The sequence below is a fragment of the Oncorhynchus mykiss genome, chromosome 11 (genome assembly GCF_013265735.2).
Source record: "Oncorhynchus mykiss isolate Arlee chromosome 11, USDA_OmykA_1.1, whole genome shotgun sequence".
NCBI classification, from domain to species: domain Eukaryota; kingdom Metazoa; phylum Chordata; class Actinopteri; order Salmoniformes; family Salmonidae; genus Oncorhynchus; species Oncorhynchus mykiss.
In genome coordinates, this window is record NC_048575.1 from 46,748,935 (window position 1) to 46,769,529 (window position 20,595).

The 20,595-nt window shown below is 42.2% G+C and overlaps 1 protein-coding gene across 1 annotated transcript in view; it reads left to right on the plus strand.

Annotated features, from left to right (window-relative positions):
- LOC110535772 (small G protein signaling modulator 1) overlaps window positions 1–20,595 on the plus strand; it is a 78,685-nt gene that overhangs the window by 37,510 nt on the left and 20,580 nt on the right. The window contains exons 4-12 of the mRNA XM_021621022.2: window positions 4,552–4,714; window positions 4,951–5,103; window positions 5,220–5,287; window positions 5,437–5,582; window positions 7,418–7,555; window positions 7,913–8,037; window positions 9,863–9,930; window positions 10,192–10,355; window positions 16,073–16,202. Coding sequence (XP_021476697.2) covers window positions 4,552–4,714; window positions 4,951–5,103; window positions 5,220–5,287; window positions 5,437–5,582; window positions 7,418–7,555; window positions 7,913–8,037; window positions 9,863–9,930; window positions 10,192–10,355; window positions 16,073–16,202 — 1,155 coding nt within the window. The remainder of the gene's footprint in view (window positions 1–4,551; window positions 4,715–4,950; window positions 5,104–5,219; window positions 5,288–5,436; window positions 5,583–7,417; window positions 7,556–7,912; window positions 8,038–9,862; window positions 9,931–10,191; window positions 10,356–16,072; window positions 16,203–20,595) is intronic.

Sequence of the window (20,595 nt, forward strand, 5' to 3'; positions counted from 1 at the left end):
AGGGAAAATGGAAAACTGGCAGTTATTGGCAGAGGTGTTTGGAACTCTCTTACTTATTGGCCTATTTTTTGTCCCCGACCCCCAAAAAATCTTGGTTGACAGAGTCATCTGTTCTTTTGACCAATCGATTGGTTAAAATGTTGGTTAAAATGTTAAAAGTGAATTATTCCATATATAGATGTTTGAATAAAATCAACTATATGTAGGCTGCTTTGTCTGATGCTTTAAGCACTGCCATTAAAAATTAAGACACACAAAATACCCTAAGAGGGAGCCAAAGATAAATATAGCCTAACCAGAAGAAAAACAACCTGTCTCTCCTCCTCCTTCCGTTGCTACTGGCCTTAGCAGATTCTGCCATTATGCTCCTGAAGTTGCTGGGAATAGGCTACACCAGCGGTCGGCAACCTTTTGCATTTGGAGTGCCATGTTATCGTACATTTCTACACATCTGCGTGCCACTTATGATTTTCAAATGCACATTTCCTTGGAACAGTTTCATTTAATTTATAATAATGTCGAAATATCTCAATCAATGTCATGTGGTTAATCAAAATTCTATCTAAAGGAAAATGATACAAATGTAAAAGTATTGCCATTGCCAATATGTAATATGTCAAAATAAAAAATAAAAAGACTATGTAAAGCCAACAAATAAAAACATTGCAGGTAGAAAATATCCTGATAAAAATAAATATCCTATAAATCACATTGGCTACACATGGCCTGTCTGCAAGGAACTTGAAACATTGTATCAACTATTAACTTGGATCTGGCCTGAAGCTCACACTGGCAAACTTGGAACATTTTATAAAAATCTCTGGGCCCTGGAGACAGTGATCTCTGGACAGACACAGCTTTAGGCTAATTGCACAAGGGATTTTTTCATTTTTAATTTAACTAGGCAAGTCAGTTAAGAGCAAATTCTTATTTACAATGATGGCCTACTCCAGCAGTGCTGGGCCAATTGTGCACTGCCCTATGGGACTCCCAATCACAGCCAGATGTGATATAGCCTGGATTCAAACCAGGTACTATAGTGGCACCTCTTGCACTGGCATGCAGTGCCTTAGACCGCTGCGCCACTTCGGGAGCCCCATAAGAAGTAATAATAAGGGATAAGAAGTAATCAGGTGGGCCCTTTTTTATGACATGTCCACTGGATCAAAGCCTGACATTTTTTCCCCTTTCATGCTGAGTGGTTATCGAAAGAGAGAGCTGGAAAGATTTTTCAAATAGGCTATGTTGTGGAGCTAGTGTCATTCTCTATAGATGTGAAAACAGACTTTGTTTACTTGCTTTTTGAGGTGAAGAAAAAATTACTTTGAGAAGCTCCACGGTGATGGTGAGTTAAGTCAATCAGAAATAGTATCAGATCCCCAAATGGGCACATTTATAGGCCTACATTTGCGCGGAGGCCAGGTAGCCTAGGCCTAGTTCTATGCGTAATCCGGTGCATGTCAGTACTCAAGATGGACAGGAGCGCTCCAAACAACAGACAATGAAATAAACCCAAACTTTTTCCTCACAAGTGTAGCCTAGGTTGTGCGCTCTGCAAACAACGTGCCCACTTCTGCAATGACAACGGTAAGACTAATAATAATATAATTGAATTCATTAACAGAAATGTCTGTAACCCAAGCAAACGTTGTAGATGAGAACTTAAAATGATGGTGCACTAGTACTAGTGATACTAATTCTCCGCAATGGACAGGTGTCTCGTGTACCATCGTTTTGCTTTTAGATATTTGCCACTGCTCGACAAAAAAATCTTGATCGACCAAACAAGTGGACTAAATGGGGTCAACCCTATGGTCTACTCACTAATCTACCACATGACGATGTCACCATGGACTAAAAGGGCATTATCATAGTTTTCACAATATTATTCCAACCTCATAGTGTGGAAATGATATATAAAACATAGGGAAATCACGTTTTTGACTGCACTTGTCCTTTAACATGTATTTTTGTAGTCCTAAAAAAGACGCCTTTATCCTGTTGTAATCTAGTCAGAGAGAGGGAGAGAGCCCTCCACTGCTCTCTCAGTCCCAGTGCTGAAGCTCTCCATCAGCAGGGGTTTCCATGACGACCATGGCCTTCCCCATGTGAGCAGAACAACAGGATTAGTCCTGAGAGAGAGCTCAAATGTCAACACCGCTCAAGGCATGCCACATAGGCCTTATAGGAAGATGTGTGTCTCTGTACTGTATGGATGTGTGTGTCTGTGCACTTGTATTTACTGCAAAGCTCACGTTTATGGATAACCTGACAAAAATTATTGGCTTCTTTGAGCCACTCATAAGAGCCTCAAGCCGCAAAGCTTTGTCTGAAGTGTCTATCATGCGGCTGAGTCATAATTACACAGAAGTTAACCACTAGGCACAAACTGGTTGAATCAACACTGTTTCAACTTAATTTGTCATCCTATTGTGAAATGGAATCTACATGGAAAATTTGGATTTAAAAAAACGAACTTGTAACCAAAATTCTACATAGACAAACCTTGTTGAAAATATGCTGAATGTGTACCATTAAAACAACATCAGATCTTCAACGGTTAAATCCACTATCAGAAAAAATAAATAATTGGGCAGCACTTCCTACTGGAGCATTGACCTATCTACAGCAAACTTTTGGTCTCCCATCCAGAGTTTTAACCACACCCAGTTTAGCTATGCCATCTGTCACTGACTATTACCAATGTGCTATCGTGAGAATGATTGTTGAGCGATCTCCACTGAAAAACAAAATAGATTCACTGTTGCTATCGAAGTCATTCCAAAGGGTAGGTTTAACAGAGCAAATGAAATGTGACAATAGTTTATCACCCATAACATCAATGACGCAATTTAGGCCTGTATAGCATTTGTCAAGTCATCAACAGTTATTGTTTTGAATTCAACAAAAAAATAGACAATACAATTTGGCCAAGGCAATGTTCCCTAGCGCAGTAGCCCGAGACTGCCGCGCAGCTCCAGTGCAGAAATATCAACCCACAGATATTGAACTTTCTAGAGCAGTGGTCACCAACCGGTCGATCATGTTCCAAGGCGTTCCTAGTTGAGTGCCAAACATTTCTGTTAAAAACCCAACGATAAAGCCCTGTGTTCCTATTATTATTATTTGTATTCGTCTCGGGCGATCATGTTCCAAGGCGTTCCTAGTTGAGTGCCAAACATTTCTGTTAAAAACCCAACGATAAAGCCCTGTGTTCCTATTATTATTATTTGTATTCGTCTCGGGCGATCATGTTCCAAGGCGTTCCTAGTTGAGTGCCAAACATTTCTGTTAAAAACCCAACGATAAAGCCCTGTGTTCCTATTATTATTATTTGTATTCGTCTCGGGCTGTTGGGCAGGTAGGCGAACTGTTGCGATTTTGAACCATTTCATGTGTCTGAAGGTACAAGCTCTGCCTTCCCGGCGGGCCCAGAGCGCAAATCAAGTGCACTATAGGGCTACCGCTGGCCAATCGGATGGCTCAGATGCCCGTGTACGCAGTAAGGTGGCAGGCATAAGAGAAAGCTACAGCAAAGTTGATACTGTGAGATTTCAAAACGTTTAAAACCATGACTAGAGAGAGGCTGTCAACGAATACAACAAAGAGATGCTGTTTAAGATCTTACTCAGCACTGTCAACACTTTGTATTCAAAGACATTTTTTTTGTCTTAAAGGGGCAGTTTTGTATTTTGAGACATGCTTGAATAAGCTAAGTAGCGAATAGGCAGAGGGTAGCATTATTTGTCTGATTCTCTGTAATAATGGCATGGGAATAATAATGCATTTTATTTTGTCTGAAGGACAAGTGGATAAACAGGTTCATGTTTTCTCAAAAGTCTCATGGATTGTAGGCCTACGTTGAACAACACACATTGGCTGCTACTGTAGGCTGAATGATAGAACAGCTATTTCCATGTTAAAATGTTATGGGATGCGATTTTCATTGTTTTTGGTGGTTGACCTCTCGGGTAGGCCTACAATATGATCAAATAGCTACAATAGCCTACGTGGCCACTGTTAAAACTGTAACTTAAAGTGGCTACAGCCTCAGTGTTCACAGTAAACGCACGCTGGAAGATGCACAGAATTTTCAAAACAATCAAGTTTGCGCTCAGCAGACCTGAATATAAATGAGTGGGAATATTGGCCCTAGGGTTTCAACCTCTGATTTCAAATGTAATGATATTTAGTGGTATTGAATTGTCGAAACAACCATAAATCAACATTTGAAGGAGATTTATCTTCTGCTTGGATAACTCCGTCTGTGCCACTGACTTAGTCTGGCTTTAAGTCCAGTTTGTCTACAACCAAACACAATTCAATATCACTTATTACAATAAATATCCTATTAACTTGTCGACAAGTTAACAAATAATACAAGTAAAGGAAAATGCAGAACGTAACCTTGTCATCACGATGAATACTTTCAGTGAACTCTCCTGTGGTGTTTCCCATCAATCTTTAGAAGTTACTATTATTTGTGTGTGTGTGTGTGTGTGTGTGTGTGTGTGTGTGTGTGTGTGTGTGTGTGTGTGTGTGTGTACACAGCTGCGGTGGAGGCTTGCGTTCTACATGGGCTTAAGCGGCGAGCGGCGGGATTCCTGCGTAGCAATAAAATAGCAGCGCTCTTCATGAAGGTGGGGAAGAGCTTCACCCCGGCAGAGGAGCTGTGCAGGAAGGCTCAGGAGCTGGAACAGATCATAGAGAGCAAGTGAGAGCACACACACACACACACACCATATCCACACACACACACCACCGGATCCCTGTACAGACAGACTGTAGCACTCAAAATCAAAGAGCTGTTACTGTATAGTACTTCTAACAAGTCCTTGTCACGATTTCTGTCATACGGCATCTACTCACACATATTTATAGTTTACTGATGCAACAAAGATGTAACATACTGTAATACAAAGGAAACTGCTGGGTTCCTCCTTCCCTCAGGCGGAACCAAAGCATGCCCAACCAGGACAGCGTACGGAGACTGCCCAGGCTGTCGAGCCTCAGCCCGCAGGTGGTCAGAAACCTGTGGATCCGCACGGCCCTCTTCGAGAAGGTGCTGGACAAGATCGTGCTCTACCTCGTGGAGAACAGCAGGTGAGTCATATTGGGGGAGGGGGGCGGGGGGTGGAAATGGCATGGTCACCTGCAAGGAGGAGGAAATTAAAATGCAGAAATTCATGGCTCACCTCCATCACATCTTTATGTTCCAGTAAATTCTACGAAAAAGAGGCCATTCTGATGGATCCGGTGGACGGACCCATTCTGGCCTCTTTGTTAGGTAACATTGTTAAGCTTTTACTCACATGCATCTCATCTCAGACATTATATCAGTGTAGGGAAGGGGATTCTACTCACACAGGGCACCAATTGATGTAAGGGATTCTCCTCACGTGCATCTTTTCATGCCATTGTTCTGTACTCTGGCAGTGGGGCCCTGTGCCTTGGAGTACACGAAGATGAAAACGGCGGACCACTTCTGGACAGACCCCTCAGCAGACGAGCTGGTCCAGAGACACCGCATCCACAGTGGTCACTGCAGACAGGACTCCCCCACCAAGAGGCCTGCCCTTTGTGTAAGGTTCCTGGGAAGAGTAGGGGTCTGAATCTCCTCCAACAAGTCTACCAAACTCCCCCAAATAGGATTGGCCATGAGCACATTATCCCATATCGCTTTATTGATTATTTCACAACTTTGTTTGGCTGACACTGCACACAATTAGCTCAGTTATCAGTGACCAATCCTGTCATTGAAGCCAACCTCAGCTTCTCTCTTTCAGTGGAAGAAAGACCTGCTGTTGTCAATGCATTAAGGAGCACAGTGCGTCCCGTGAGAGAGGACAAGAGTGTATTTTCATATTGTCAATGACCCCTGCAACTAGAAACCTCTCGCCATCTATCCCACTCCCATGTTACGTTGACAATGGAGAGTTGCTTATTGCAGCATTGTATCCTTTTTTACCCCAGAGGCAAATGTAATGGGCGTTGTCAACACAAACAAAGTGGCGAGATGGTTTCCCATTTAGTTTTTCTTCAAGCAAGCAAATGCAAGTGTAGCAACCTGACTCAAATACAGGGCTTAAAGGGTTCTTACAGAGCTGAATAAGTTGAATCATCGCTAATTCATTCCCAGTGGATCATTTTTGTGGACATTAGTATCAAACAAACTAAATGCGCTAAATGAACAATATTTTTTACATTTAACTAGGCAAGTCAGTTAAGAACAAATTCTCATTTACAATGACAGCCTAGAAACAGTGGGTTAAGCTGCCTTGTTCAGGGGCAGAATGATAGATTTGACATTGTCAACTCGGGGATTCGATCTAGCAACCTTTCGGTTACTGGCCCAACGCTCTAATCACTAGGCTACCTGCCACCCAATATGGCACAATACATACATTTTGTACCATTGATGTGTAGGGTGTCCAATCAAAAATGCATATTTTAACCAATGGATAAAATGATATATTAATTGTGTAGATAATTCTCCAAGAAAATTAATGGTCCAAACCTCATGTCTCTATCATACCCCATTCAAAAGGTATCTGAGTTTTTACCTGTGTAGGGATGATCAAAATTAGGGTGACTAAGTTAGAGGCCAGAGGAAAAAAGTTTTAAAACATCTGTAAAATAGCAGCCCGTCAGCAAGGCTGGATGCTGTGTGAGAATTAAGGCTACCTGTGAGGCTCACCATTGAACTCATCATCTTTCTTCTCAAATCCAGAGGACATAAAACAATATAGAGTTAAGATATTAAATGCAGCATTTTCATGTTCATATTAAAGGGATACTTTGGGATTTTGGCAATGAGGCAGATGAACTCGTGGACATCATATTTATGTCTGTATGCAGTTTGAAGGAAGTTGCTAACTAGTGTTAGTGCAATGCGCTAATGCTAGTTAGCGTAGGCTCGCAAAACTACCTCCAACTTCCTTAGTACTGGCCATAAAAATGGTATTCAATGAGTTCATCTGACTCTGGGGAAGTAGATAAATGGCCTCCTTGCCTTAATTCTAAAGTATCGAATTAATGTGAAGTTCCTGTTCCTTTTCACAAAAACAAGCGTATCTCTGTGAAATGTCAGCGGAGCACTGAGCGTACCAAAAGCTTTTTATTTCCAAAGCCTTTTGCTCTTAATTCATGCTAATTTAGCTATTTGTGACCCACGGAAACAACTTGGAAGATGACGACAAAATGAAAAATCCCAAAAAGTTTCACTGCAACCCTCTGCACCATCGGTGCTTATTAGCGGATGTATTAGATTACGAATATATAAGGAAGTGAAATGTCGTCACCAAATCACGTTTTCACCTACAAACTAATTTGCCAATATAGGGAAGCTGGATGGTTGGATGGATGAATGGATGGAGTGGAATGGGGGTAAAAACATACACATGGTCTGCGTTTCCAGATCCAGAAGAGACATTCAAGTAGCAGCATTGATGAGCGACCTTCCCCCTCGCCCTCAGCCCGGGACTATGTGGAGTCACTGCACCAAAACAACAGAGCCACCCTTCTGTTTGGAAAGAACAACGTGCTGGTGCAGCCGGTAAACATTTCATCCTTCTCCCATCTCTAGGAGTGTTCTACGTACTGTACAAATAAGAAATTAGCATCTCTAGATATGCTCAGAGCCATATAAAATATGCAGAGAGATTGGCCATATTGTCGTTGCTTGTCAGTGCCCGGACTCCTCCATATTTATGATAGCTTTCAGAAACTCTCAAATATTCAGTGAAAGCGAATACACCCGTTGTTAACACCACAAAACAGTAGACCCATTCGGTGACACATTTCTAATGTCAATCTGTAACAAAAAGTGTTAAACTGTGAAAGTGTCAAACATTTCTTCATAGTTCACTATAGAAAACAGATCGTCAAACTAATATCCTTCTTGGTGTTACAGAGGGATGACATGGAGGCTATCCCAGGATACCTTTCTCTCCACCAGACCGCCGACATCATGACGCTGAAGTGGACGCCCAATCAGCTGATGAACGGCTCTGTGGGAGACCTGGACTATGAGCACAGGTGTGGAGAGCAATTCACTAACGATCATGTCTCTTATTTATGTACGTCAAGATGGCACAACAGAGCGATGACATGCACCACCTGTGTGTTGCAATTGGTGCAGCAGCTCAGTGTCACTAAATCATGCAGCGTGTCTGTCTGAGTGAGACTAAGGAGGGCTCTCTGTCCTGGGGTCAACTCTGGAGAGGGGGATATAATGAGGGTTGCTTTCAGGGGCAGCAGGGGAACGGTTTTGATGGGGAAATGTTCATGCATATTTCAAATCAACCAGTCTTATTATTTTAGTGACTGTGGTTCTTAGGCCGTAATGTTTGTGGCTGTATTAACCTTTTCACACGTGAGTTCCAAAATCTCTTAATGGTCACACCCAAGGCGCAAGTTTTTTTTTTTTATGTGGGTGATGTCAGAATGCACTCACTGTTCCAAAATGTGATTGTTATGCCACATGACAGTTAACCCACGCTGCCCTCAAACCAAGGCCCGCTGCCTGCCAATTATCTATAGGCGATGTTTCAACTTGTCAATTATATTTGAACAAGTTTTATTTTCTAACAACAATTTGAATTGAGGTGTGTTCCGCCTCCTCATTAATTCACATAGACGTAGCCCATTTCGCTGTTGTGGACAATTTACGTTTGAGGCATTACTGAGCTAGACAAACTCTTTTGACGAGAGCCCAAGCACAAACTTTTTCCTCCCTGGCACATTTTCCATCTGGCGCCCGCATTGCCTTCACTACTAATAATATGTGTGTGGATATGTGTGTGTTCCTATCAAAGTTAAGTGCCTTATTACGGTATCTTTAGAGTTTATGTATATCGTGTTGTCGTTTCTACTGTAGCACACTGTATGTATGGAGCATAATGTATTTACTGTTTTATTCACGTTTTCAAGTACTGGTGACAAATCATGCATTCCGATTATTGCATAGATTGTAATGGACACATATGATGTCTGTAAAATACTTTTTGGAAGGTTGTACTGATTATGATGAGCTTATGCTAAGCTAATTTCCAGCTATGTGTAGCTCCATATTTGTTGACATGCAATGCATTCTGGTTGTTACGTAAACGTCTGTCAGACCAAAGATGTTATAACAAAACCAAGTGAAAGGATGGTTCACTCGTCTTTCAAGTAAAGTGAATGACGGAAGTGAATGATGGTAGACCACACCCTCCCTTCAACATGCATACTGTAAACAGACCCAACTCATCTTGTAACCTCTAAAACAAAAAAAAAACGAACATGGCGGTGTGCACAAACGACGCATCGTCGGATAACTTTTGATTTTTAATCAATTATTTAGATCACTGGTGAGGTCACCCGTGATGTGATGAATTGTAAATAGTTATTGCTATTAGCTAATTCATATAATGTAGCCTACATTTTCCAGTTTGGATGAGAATTGTCTGGTACTGTTGCTACTGCTATGAATGTCTGAACATTGCATCCAAAAATAAACTGCTCACATTGAGGACATAACATTGTAAAGACTGTGCTTGTGCAAAATGTTTCTGTGAAAAAAACAGCGTGGCCAGCTCAAACGCTGACTGTTGCGTCAATCGTAACTAGACGTTCTAATGAAGTGTTCTAATCACAACGGATTGAGCGTACGCTGCAGGGACCACTGTAGAATGATCACACCTGTATGTTCGTACGTGTCAAAGCGTTAAAGAAACATGTAAAACACGCATCTGGTTCTTAGTTCTACAGATACCAAGAGTAATACAATACACATATCCCATTGGCCAACTTTGTTGTTCAGCTCATTGTTGCTAGGTGAGTGATGTCTCAATAACCCCAGCTTTGATTCCATCTCTTTCAGTGTGTACTGGGATTACGCTATGACCATCCGTCTGGAGGAAATTGTTTATTTGCACTGTCATCAGCAGGGTAGGTTCACCAGCAGAGGCTAGTGGAGGTAAACATTCAGAGGACAGGCTCAATGTAATGTCTGGAATGTAATTGGCGTGTCTTTTATGGAGCTAGTCTGCTAGCTACTGATATCAATAGCTAGTTCTGGTTTGTTTATAAAGTTGTTCATATCCTTACAATGGATAATCCATTTGCACATTTTCTTCACAATGATTTTCCCATAAAAACTGCAATAATAGGTTTAAAAGGTCCATAAAAGGTATACTATTGTCTCTGCAGTGGACAGCGGGGGCACGGTTGTGCTGGTGAGCCAGGACGGCATCCAGAGACCCCCGCTGCGCTTCCCTAGAGGGGGGCATCTGCTCCAGTTCCTCTCCTGCCTGGAGAATGGCCTCTTGCCCCATGGCCAGCTGGATCCTCCGCTCTGGTCCCAGAGAGGAAAGGTCAGCCCTGGATGTCTACTCACAAGGGACTATCTGAGGGGTGACACATGGGGGGATGCTCTGTTTAGTCATCCAACAGTTCAATACAACCATGTGAATGGGGGGTCCAAGACAGAGCTAAATATTATTTAATTGAATTATTTGATTTTTGGGGGGGGCAAATATTGGGTTATTTTGGAACATGCACATCAATGATATGTATATGTACTGTATATACACTTGACTGATAGGTGGGCGCACTATTGAAGCCACCGTGACTCCATCTTTGCACTCTTCCACTATTATAAAATATATTTTTAAAGCTATAGAAATGCATTTCTTAATGTCTACATTAGTTTTTACAACGTTTACTCTATTACAGACACCCTAATGTATTCTTTTAAATTATATTATGTGAACTAAACATACAAATGTAAATATATTTTTCAAAAATCCTTAATGTTAAATACATGTAATTTTGTCAGTTAAACATTGAATTGAAATGCTGTAGAATTCCATTCATTCCTATGGAGGACTGCTCCTACTGGGGAGTACCAATATGGCTGAATGCTCCTACTGGGGAGTACCAATATGGCTGAATGCTCCTACTGGGGAGTACCAATATGGCTGAATGCTCCTACTGTGGAGTACCAATATGGCTGAATGCTCCTACTGGGGAGTACCAATATGGCTAAATGCGCCTACTGGGGAGTACCAATATGGCTGAATGCTCCTACTGGGGAGTACCAATATGGCTGAATGCTCCTACTGGGGAGTTCCAATATGGCTGAATGCTCCTACTGGGGAGTACCAATATGGCTGAATGCTCCTACTGAGGAGTACCAATATGGCTGACCGGTGGCTTCAAAGCCTCTCAATGGCCAATACATAGCGTCAGCAATCCAGGGTTAAAACACCCCTAGATGTAACATTTTTGCTGCCTTAAAATTAAATGTAAAAAGGGATACAATTTGATGTTTTTCCATCAGATCTACACAAGCTGATCCACATGTTCAAAGTGAAAGAAAAAGTATAGAAAATTATAGAAGTACAGAAAAAGGTTTTCCTCTAGCTTTTTCCCTGTGCTTATTTATTTTGATCCTGACCAACTCCTGATGTCCCTACCAGTGAGAAGCGTACCTACAGTGGGGAGAACAAGTATTTGATACACTGCCGATTGTGCAGGTTTTCCTACTTACAAAGCATGTAGAGGTCTGTAATTTTTATCATAGGTACAACTGTGAGTTGACGGAATCTAAAACAAAAATCCAGAAAATCGCATTGTATGATTTCGAAGTAATTAATTAGCATTTTATTGCATGACATAAGTATTTGATCACCTACCAACCAGCTGGGACCACAGTCTCAAAGAAAACCATTAGTAACACACTACGCCGTCATGGATTAAAATCCTGCAGCGCACACCAGGTCCCAGAGCATGTCTAGGCCTGTCTGAAGTTTGCCAATGACCATCTGAATGATCCAGAGGAGGAATGGGAGAAGGTCATGTGGTCTGATGAGACAAAAATAGAGCTTTTTGGTCTAAACTCCACTCGCCGTGTTTGGAGGAAGAAGGATGAGTACAACCCCAAGAACACCATCCCAACCGCGAAGCATGGAGGTGGAAACATTATTCTTTGGGGATGCTTTTCGGCAAAGGGGACAAGACGACTGCACCGTATTGAGGGGAGGATGGATGGGGTCATGTATCGCGAGATCTTGGCCAACAACCTCCTTCCCTCAGTAAGAGCATTGAAGATGGGTCGCTGCTGGGTCTTCCAGCATGACAACGACCCGAAACACACAGCCAGGGCAACTAAGGAGTGCCTCCGTAAGAAGCATCTCAAGGTCCTGGAGTGGCCTAGCCAGTCTCCAGACCGGAACCCAATAGAAAATCTTTGGAGGGAGCTGAAAGTCCGTATTGCCCAGCGACAGCCCTGAAACCTGAAGGATCTGGAGAAGGTCTGTATGGAGGAGTGGGCCAAAATCCCTGCTGCAGTGTGTGCAAACCTGGTCAAGAACTACAGGAAACGTATTATCTCTGTAATTGCAAACAAAGGTTTCTGTACCAAATATTAAGTTCTGCTTTTCTGATGTATCAAATACTTATGTCATGCAATAAAATGCAAATGAATTACTTGTTCTCCCCACTGTATAACAAGATGCTACCACCACAACACTTACAAATATACACTGTGATGTGTTTTATTGGATTTGTCCTTAACCTGCAGCTTTTATTTTAAGCCAAAAGGTTCATTTATTTGCCATGATGTCTTCCAGTATTACTTAAGGGCCCTTTTGCAAACACAATGGATGACTTGAAATATATATTTTTAACACAGGCTTCCTTCTTTTCACTTTGTAAAAAAATCCAGTAATATGAAGTGAATGCAATGTTGTTGATCCCTTTTATATTTTCAAGTATTGTGGGGGCAGCATCATGTTTTGGGTATGCTTGTCACCAGCAGGGGCTGGGGAGTTTGTCAGGATCAAAATAATGTGAAAGGAGCAAAGCCTAGGTTTAAAGCTAGATTAAAACTTGCCCCAGTCTCCTGAATACACAACCCTGGGATATAATTACATTTTTCAGCAGGACAATTCCCCCCTCAAATTATGCCAAAGAAAGAATGGCTTTCCAAGAGGTGTTGAGTGTTCCTGAGGGGTCCAGTCTCAGTCCTGACATTTTATCTTCTTGAAAATCGAAGACAAATTTTGAATATTGCTGTCCATTAATGATTCCCAACCGAATTTACCGATATTGAGGAATTTTTACAAAAATAGTGCATCTGGAAAGTATTCAGACCCGTTGACTTCCACATGTTACGTTACAGCCTTATTCTAAAATTGATTAAATCGTTTTTTCCCCCCTCAATCCCCTTACCCCATAATGACAAAGCAGCCTTCAGACACTTTACTCAGTGCTTTGTTGAAACAACTTTGGCAGCGATTACAGCCTTGAGTCTTCTTGGGTATGACGCTACAAGCTTGGCACACCTGTATTTGCGTAGTTTCTACCATTCTTCTCTGCAGATCCTCTCCAACTCTGTCAGGTTGGATGGGGAGCGTCACTGCACAGCTATTTTCAGATCTCTCCAGAGATGTTAGATCGGGTTCAAGTCTGGGCTCTGGCTGGGCCACTCAAGGACATTCAGAGACTTGTCCTGAAACCACTACTGCTTTTTCTAGGCTGTGTGCTTAGGATCATTGTCCTTTTGGAAGGTGAACCTTCGCCCCAGTCCAAGGTCCTGAGCACTCTGGAGCAGGTTTTCATCAAGGATCTCTCTGTACTTTGCTGCGTTCAACTTTCCCTCGATCCTGACTAGTCTCCCAGTCCCTGCTGCTGAAAAACATTGCCTCAGCATGATGCTGCCACCACCATGCTTTACTGTAGGGATGGTGCCAGGTTTCCTCCAGATGTGACACTTGGCATTCAGGCCAAAGAGTTCAATCTTGGTTTCATCAGACGAGAGAGACCATCTTGTTTCTAATAGTCAGAGTCCTTTAGGTGCCTTTTGGCAAACTCCAAGTGGGCTGTCATGTGCCTTTTACTGAGGAGTGGCTTCCATCTGGCCACTCTACCATTAAGGACTGATTTGGTGGGGTTCTGCAGAGATGGTTGCCCCTCTGGAAGGTTCTCCCATCTCCACAGAGGAACTCTCTGGAGCTCTGTCAGAGTGACCATTAGCTTCTTGGTCACCTCCCTGACCAAGGCCCTTCTCCCCGATTGCTCAGTTTGGCCGGGCAGCCATCTCTAGGAAGAGTCTTGGTGGTTCCAAATGTTTCCATTTAAGAATGCTGCAGACAATCCTGTCTCAGAGCTCTACGGACAATTCCTTCGACCTCATGGATTGGTTTTTGCTCTGACTTGCACTGTCAACTGTGGGACCTTATATAGACAGGTGTGTGTCTTTTGAAATCATGTCCAATCAATGGAATCAAGTTGTAGAAACATCTCAAGGATGATCAATGGAAACTGGATGCACCTGAGCTCAATTTTGAGTCTCATAGGAAAAGGTCTGAATACTTTTATTTTTAATACATTTGCAAACATTTCTAGATGTATTGTGTGTAGATTGAGGAGTAAAAAAATATATTTCATCCATTTTAGAATAAGGCTGTAACGTAACAAAGTGTGGAAAAAGGGGTCTAAATACTTTCCCAATGACCAAAGGTATGTGGACACCTGCTTGTTGAACGTCTCATTCCAAAATCATGGACATTAATATGGAGTTGGTCCCCTTTTTTGCTGCCATAGCAGCCTCCACTCTTCTGGGAAGGCTTTCCACTAGATGTTGGAACATTGCTGCAGGGACTTGCTTCCATTCAGCCACAAGCATTAGTGAGGCCGGGCACTGATGTTGGGTGATTAGGCCTGGCTCGCAGTCGGCGTTCCAATTCATCTCAAAGGTGTTTGATTGGGCTGAGGTTAGGGCTCTGTGCAGGCCAGTCAAGCTTTTCCACACCGATCTTGACAAACCATTTCTGTACAGACCTCGCTTTGTGCACGGGGGCATTGTCATGCTGAAACAGGAAAGGGCCTTCCCCAAACTGTTGGCACACAGTTGGAAGCACAGAATCGTATAGAATGTCATTGTATCCCGTAGTGTTAAGATTTCCCTTCACTGGAACTAAGGGACAGCCCAAACCATGAAAAACAGCCCCAGACCATTATTCCTCCTCCACCAAACTTTACAGATGGCACTATGCATTGGAGCAGGTTCTCCTGGCATCCGCCGAATCGATTGCCAGACGATGAAGTGTGATTCATCACTCCAGAGAACTCGTTTCCACTGCTCCAGAGTCCAATGGCGGCGAGCTTCATACCACTCCAGCCGTCACTTGGCATTGTGCATGGTGATCTTAGGTTTGTTTGCTGCTGATCGGCCATGGAAACCCATTTCATTAAGTTCCTGAACAGTTGTGCTGCTGCCGTTCTGTGAGCTTGTGTGGCCTTCCACTTTGCGTCTGAGCCTTTATCGCCCCTAGATGTTTCCACTTCACAATAACAGCACTTACAGTTGACCGGGGCAGCTCTAGCAGGGCAGAAATTTCAGGAACTGACTTTTTGGAAATGACATTGCCACGTTGAAAGTCATTGAGCTCCTTAAAATAAAAAAGTAATTGAGCTCTTCAGTAAGGGCATTCTACTGCCAATGTTTGTTTATGTAGATTCCATGGCAGTGTGCTAACGGGTGTGGCTGAAATGGCCTCTTCACTCACATACTTTTGTATATATAGAATATGTTTCCTTAAGAGTTGTACAGAGTAGAATATTATTCAAATTGAATTGCATCTGTAAAAAAAAAAAGAAATTGCTGCCTAAGCTGCTTCCACCAAGTATTACATCTTGAATTTTAAATTTAGAAAGTGTTCTATACTTTTTCTTTTACTTAGAAAATGTGGAGCAGGTTGTGTAAATCTGTAGGGGGAAAAATCTAATTGAATGCCTTTTTTGACAATTGGGAAAGGAGTTTGTAGACTTTCACTAGGCACTGTATGAGTTAGACTGTAAAGACTACATCATGTCTACTGAGCAAAATAAATGATAAAAACTAACCACACATGGCTGCTTTAAGACAGACCTTATTAAATATGGCTTATATAGGCAGTCCTCCTGTTTGGTGAAAGTGTGGATGTTTAAGACATCTAGGTACAGATTTAGCTACAGTTTACCACCTTCTAACAATGTTTTTGTTGGCATTTATTGTATGTACTATTCACCTAATTTCTGATTACAGGGGAAGGTGTTCCCTAAACTGAGAAACAAGTGTTCACAGGGCTCCTCGGACTTAGTGTCCGATAAGGAGGAGGATGAGGCCACAGACTATGTCTTCCGCATCCTGTTCCCCAACAGCCAATCAGAGTTTGGTAAGTGACTTTGACCCCTCCTCCAGAGCAACGGTAATATCCTGGTTCTCATTTGCTCCATGACACCTATTATCCGACTGTTAACTTCAGGTGGCCCCGGAGTGAGGTTTTTTGTTTATTTTTGTTATCCAACTGTCCTCATTGTCCGTTCCAGTGACTATAACACACCCTCCCCGTGTTTCCCCGGGGGCTCCTCTCCTGTCCCGCTCCTTCTCCCTCCATCTGAGAGGACAGCCCCTGACCAAAGGGATCTTGGTGGTCCCTAAGCGCTCCTGCAGCTATCCCAGAGACCACTCCTCAACCACCACAGGGAACAGCTGTAATGTTGCCACACCTCAGCTCCTCCATCTGTCTGTCTGTCCACTTCCTTTGCTTCAATCACCGCCTCGCACTCTGTCTCCTCCCTGAAAACCTTACAAATGAGTCCCCTAATCATGCACTCTCTGTCCCCTTTCCTTAACCTCAGTCCCTCTTGGACAACAGGTTGCTGACCACGGGTCTTCCAATCAAAAAATCTAAACGTTATGTCAAGGTGCATAGTGGTTTAGAGTAGTAGCAAAATAGAAAATGTTGAAATTGACATGTTAAAGGCTGAATCCTAAGTTCAGGTGCACACACAACTCAGAAATGCATGCCTTGACGTCTATGAAACATTTGCGTGAAGAACTTTAGTATGTGTGGGCTAACAGAATAAAGAAAGCCCAATAAGAATGTCGCCATTACGATGCCAACAGACAGTTGTACACCCTCCACAGATTGACATGTTTTGATTCCCCAAATGTCCTTGGTGATGTGCTTGATTTGTTCTCCAATACCACCTAACCTCTATGGCAGCTATTAACCTATCCTCTAATCTCATGAAGGATCATGTCCAGTATCATACCCAATCTGTCTAATTCAGCTGTGCTCGTGTCTTGAGAATCATCTCCAGAGGTGTCCAAATCATGATGGTGCAATGTGACTGTGTCTGAGAGTTTGAGTCTGTGCAGTTACAGTATAGGTCAGAGTTTGACCAGGGTCAAATACAGGTATCTGCCAAAATAAAGGAAACACCAACATAAAGTGTCTTATTAGGGCATTGGGCCACCATGTGCTGCCACAACAGCATCAATGCGCTTGGCATAGATTCTACAAGTGTTTGGAACTCTATTGGAGGGATGCGACCCTGTTCTTCCATAAGAAATTCCATGATTTGGTGTTTTGTCGATGGAAAACGCTGTCTCAGGCAGCGCTTCAGAATCTCCCAGAAGTGTTCAATTGGATTGCAATCTGGTGACTGAGACACACTCACACACCCTTTAAACCTCACACGCCCTTTAAACCTCACACGCCCTTTAAACCTCACACGCCCTTTAAACCTCACACGCCCTTTAAACCTCACACGCCCTTTAAACCTCACACGCCCTTTAAACCTCACACGCCCTTTAAACCTCACACGCCCTTTAAACCTCACACGCCCTTTAAACCTCACACGCCCTTTAAACCTCACACGCTCTTTAAACCTCACACGCCCTTTAAACCTCACACGCCCTTTAAACCTCACACGCCCTTTAAACCTCACACGCCCTTTAAACCTCACACGCCCTTTAAACCTCACACGCCCTTTAAACCTCACACGCCCTTTATGCTCCTTTGAGACCCCTCTTTTGAAGTCACTAACCACGTTTCCATCCACAGTTTTTATGCAAGTTAAGATATACCTTTTTAAAAACAAAATCCCAACAGCTATGATGGAAACAGGATGTTTTGGTGCAAATTTATAAATGCAACAGATTTTTTTAGTTTGACATGGTGGGATCTTTTTGTGTCTGTAAAATGTACAGTTGGAAGTTTACATACACCGGAAGTTTACATACACCTTAGCCAAATACATTTAAACTCAGTTTCACAATTCCTGACATTTAATCCTAGTAAAAATTAGGTCAGTTAGGATCACCACTTTATTTTAAGAATGTGAAATGTCAGAATAATAGTAGAGAGAATGATTTAGTTCAGCTTTTATTTATTTCATAACATTCAGAGTGGGTCAGAAGTTTACATACACTCAATTAGTATTTGGTAGCATTGCCTTAAACTATTTAAAATTGGGTCAATCGTTTCGGGTAGCCTTCCACAAACTTCCCACAATAAGTTGGGGGAATTTTGGCCCATTCCTCCTGACAGAGCTGGTGTAACGGAGTCAGGTTTGTAGGCCTCTTTGTTCGCACACGCTTTTTCAGTTCTGCACACAAATGTTCTATGGATTGAGGTCAGGGCTTTGTGATGGCCACTCCAATAACTTGACTTTGTTGTCCTTAAGCCATCATTTTGGAAGTATGCTTGGGGGTCATTGTCCATTTGGAAGACCCATTTGCGACCAAGCTTTAACTTCCTGACTGATGCCTTGAGGTGTTGCTTTAATATATCCACTTAATTGTCCTTTTTCATGATGCCATCTATTTTGTGAAGTGCAGTCCAGTCTCTCCTGCAGCAAAGCACCCCCACAACATGATGCTGCCACCCCCTTGCTTCACAGTTGGGATGGTGTTCTTCAGCTTGCAAGCCTCCCCCTTTTCCTCCAAACATAACGATGGTCATTATGGCCAAACTGTTCTATTTTTGTTTCATCAGACCAGAGGACATTTCTCCAAAAAGTATGATCTTTGTCCGCATGTGCAGTTGCAAACCGTAGTTTGGCTTTTTTTAATGGCGGTTTCGGAGCAGTGGCTTCTTCCTTGCTGAGCGGCCTTTCAGGTTATGTTGATATAGGACTCGTTTTACTGTGGATATAGATACTTTTGTACCTGTTTCCTCCAGCATCTTCACAAGATCCTTTGCTGTTGTTCTGGGATTGATTTGTACTTTTCGTACCAAAGTACGTTCATCTCTAGGAGACAGAACTCGTCTCCTTTCTGAGCGGTATGACGGCTGCGTGGTCCCATGGTGTTTATACTTTATACTTATACTTGTACAGATGAACGTGGTACCTTCAGGAATTTGGAAATTGCTCCCAAGGATGAACCAGACTTGTGGAGGTCTACAAAAAAATGTCTGAGGTCTTGGCTGATTTCTTTTCATTTTCCCATGATGTCAAGCAAAGAGGCACTGAGTTTGAAGTTAGGCCTTGAAATACATCCACAGGTACACCTCCTTGACTGAAATGATGTCATTTAGCCTATCAGAAGCTCCTAAAGCCATCATCATTTTCTGGAATTTTCCAAGCTGTTTAAAGGCACAGTCAACTTAGTGTATGTAAACTTCTGACCCACTGGAATTGTGATACAGCGAATTATAAGTGAAATAATCTGTCTGTAAACAATTGTTGGAAAAATACTTATGTCATGCACAAAGTAGATGTCCTAACCGACTTGGCAAAATTATAGTTTGTTAACAATACATTTGGGGAGTGGTGGAAAAATGAATTTTAATGACTCCAACCTAAGTGTATGTAAACTTCCGTCTTCAACTGTATTATGCGAGAAATTGCGATGGAAATATTGATATAATAACCATCATATCAAAGTGAACTTGGAGTCACGTGATGATATCTAGTGTGGTCGTCCCACTACGACTCAATAAACCATGCAGTTTATTTGGCTACAGATTAAATAAATGATGATGAACTTCACGGGTTGGTGAAAGAGCAAGGTGATGAGTTTGATGCTCCTTTCTAGTAAATATCGAGAGTCTTATTCTGGTGACATGATGATTTATGCTTGTCTGCCGTTTTGACCACTAAAAATATGAATAATCTCATCATGTAGACCAGCCAACTCACGCAGCCTACCTGCACTGTATCTGTGAGCTGTTGGCTAGAGCGTACGTGTCAAGACCAGAGTGGTCACATTTGCTATTTTAACGCAACAGTTTGTGACAAAACTATCGTTAGACTTGAAAATGCAGTGGAAACACATTGAACTTTTGATTTTTATTCAGTACGTGAAAACTTAGTGCACACAAAATGTACCTTTTTTTGCTTATGTTATCACGCACTGATTTTTATCCGCAACAAGTCAGTTTGGTGGAAACACAACACTGGTGGGAAAACATGCACATTTACTTCATGCTGATTGTTTTGAATATTCGCCATGAAATGGATATTCGCCAAGTGGATGGAAACCTAGCTACTGAGATCTCTTCTAGCCATGGTAGCCAAAATAATGGGCAACTGGGCATTTTTATATATGACCCTAGGCATGATGGAATGTTTTAATTGCTTAATTAACTCAGGAACCACACCTGTGTGGAAGCACCTGCGTTCATTACATTTCCTTTATTTTGGCAGTTTCCTGTACACATAAGTCATATACTCACAAATACTTGAGCTTTGCTTGATATAGTTTGCCCAGTACAATGGCAACTCCAAGCTAAATCAGGTACACCTCAAATACTTTCAAGTATTTGATTTATGTAC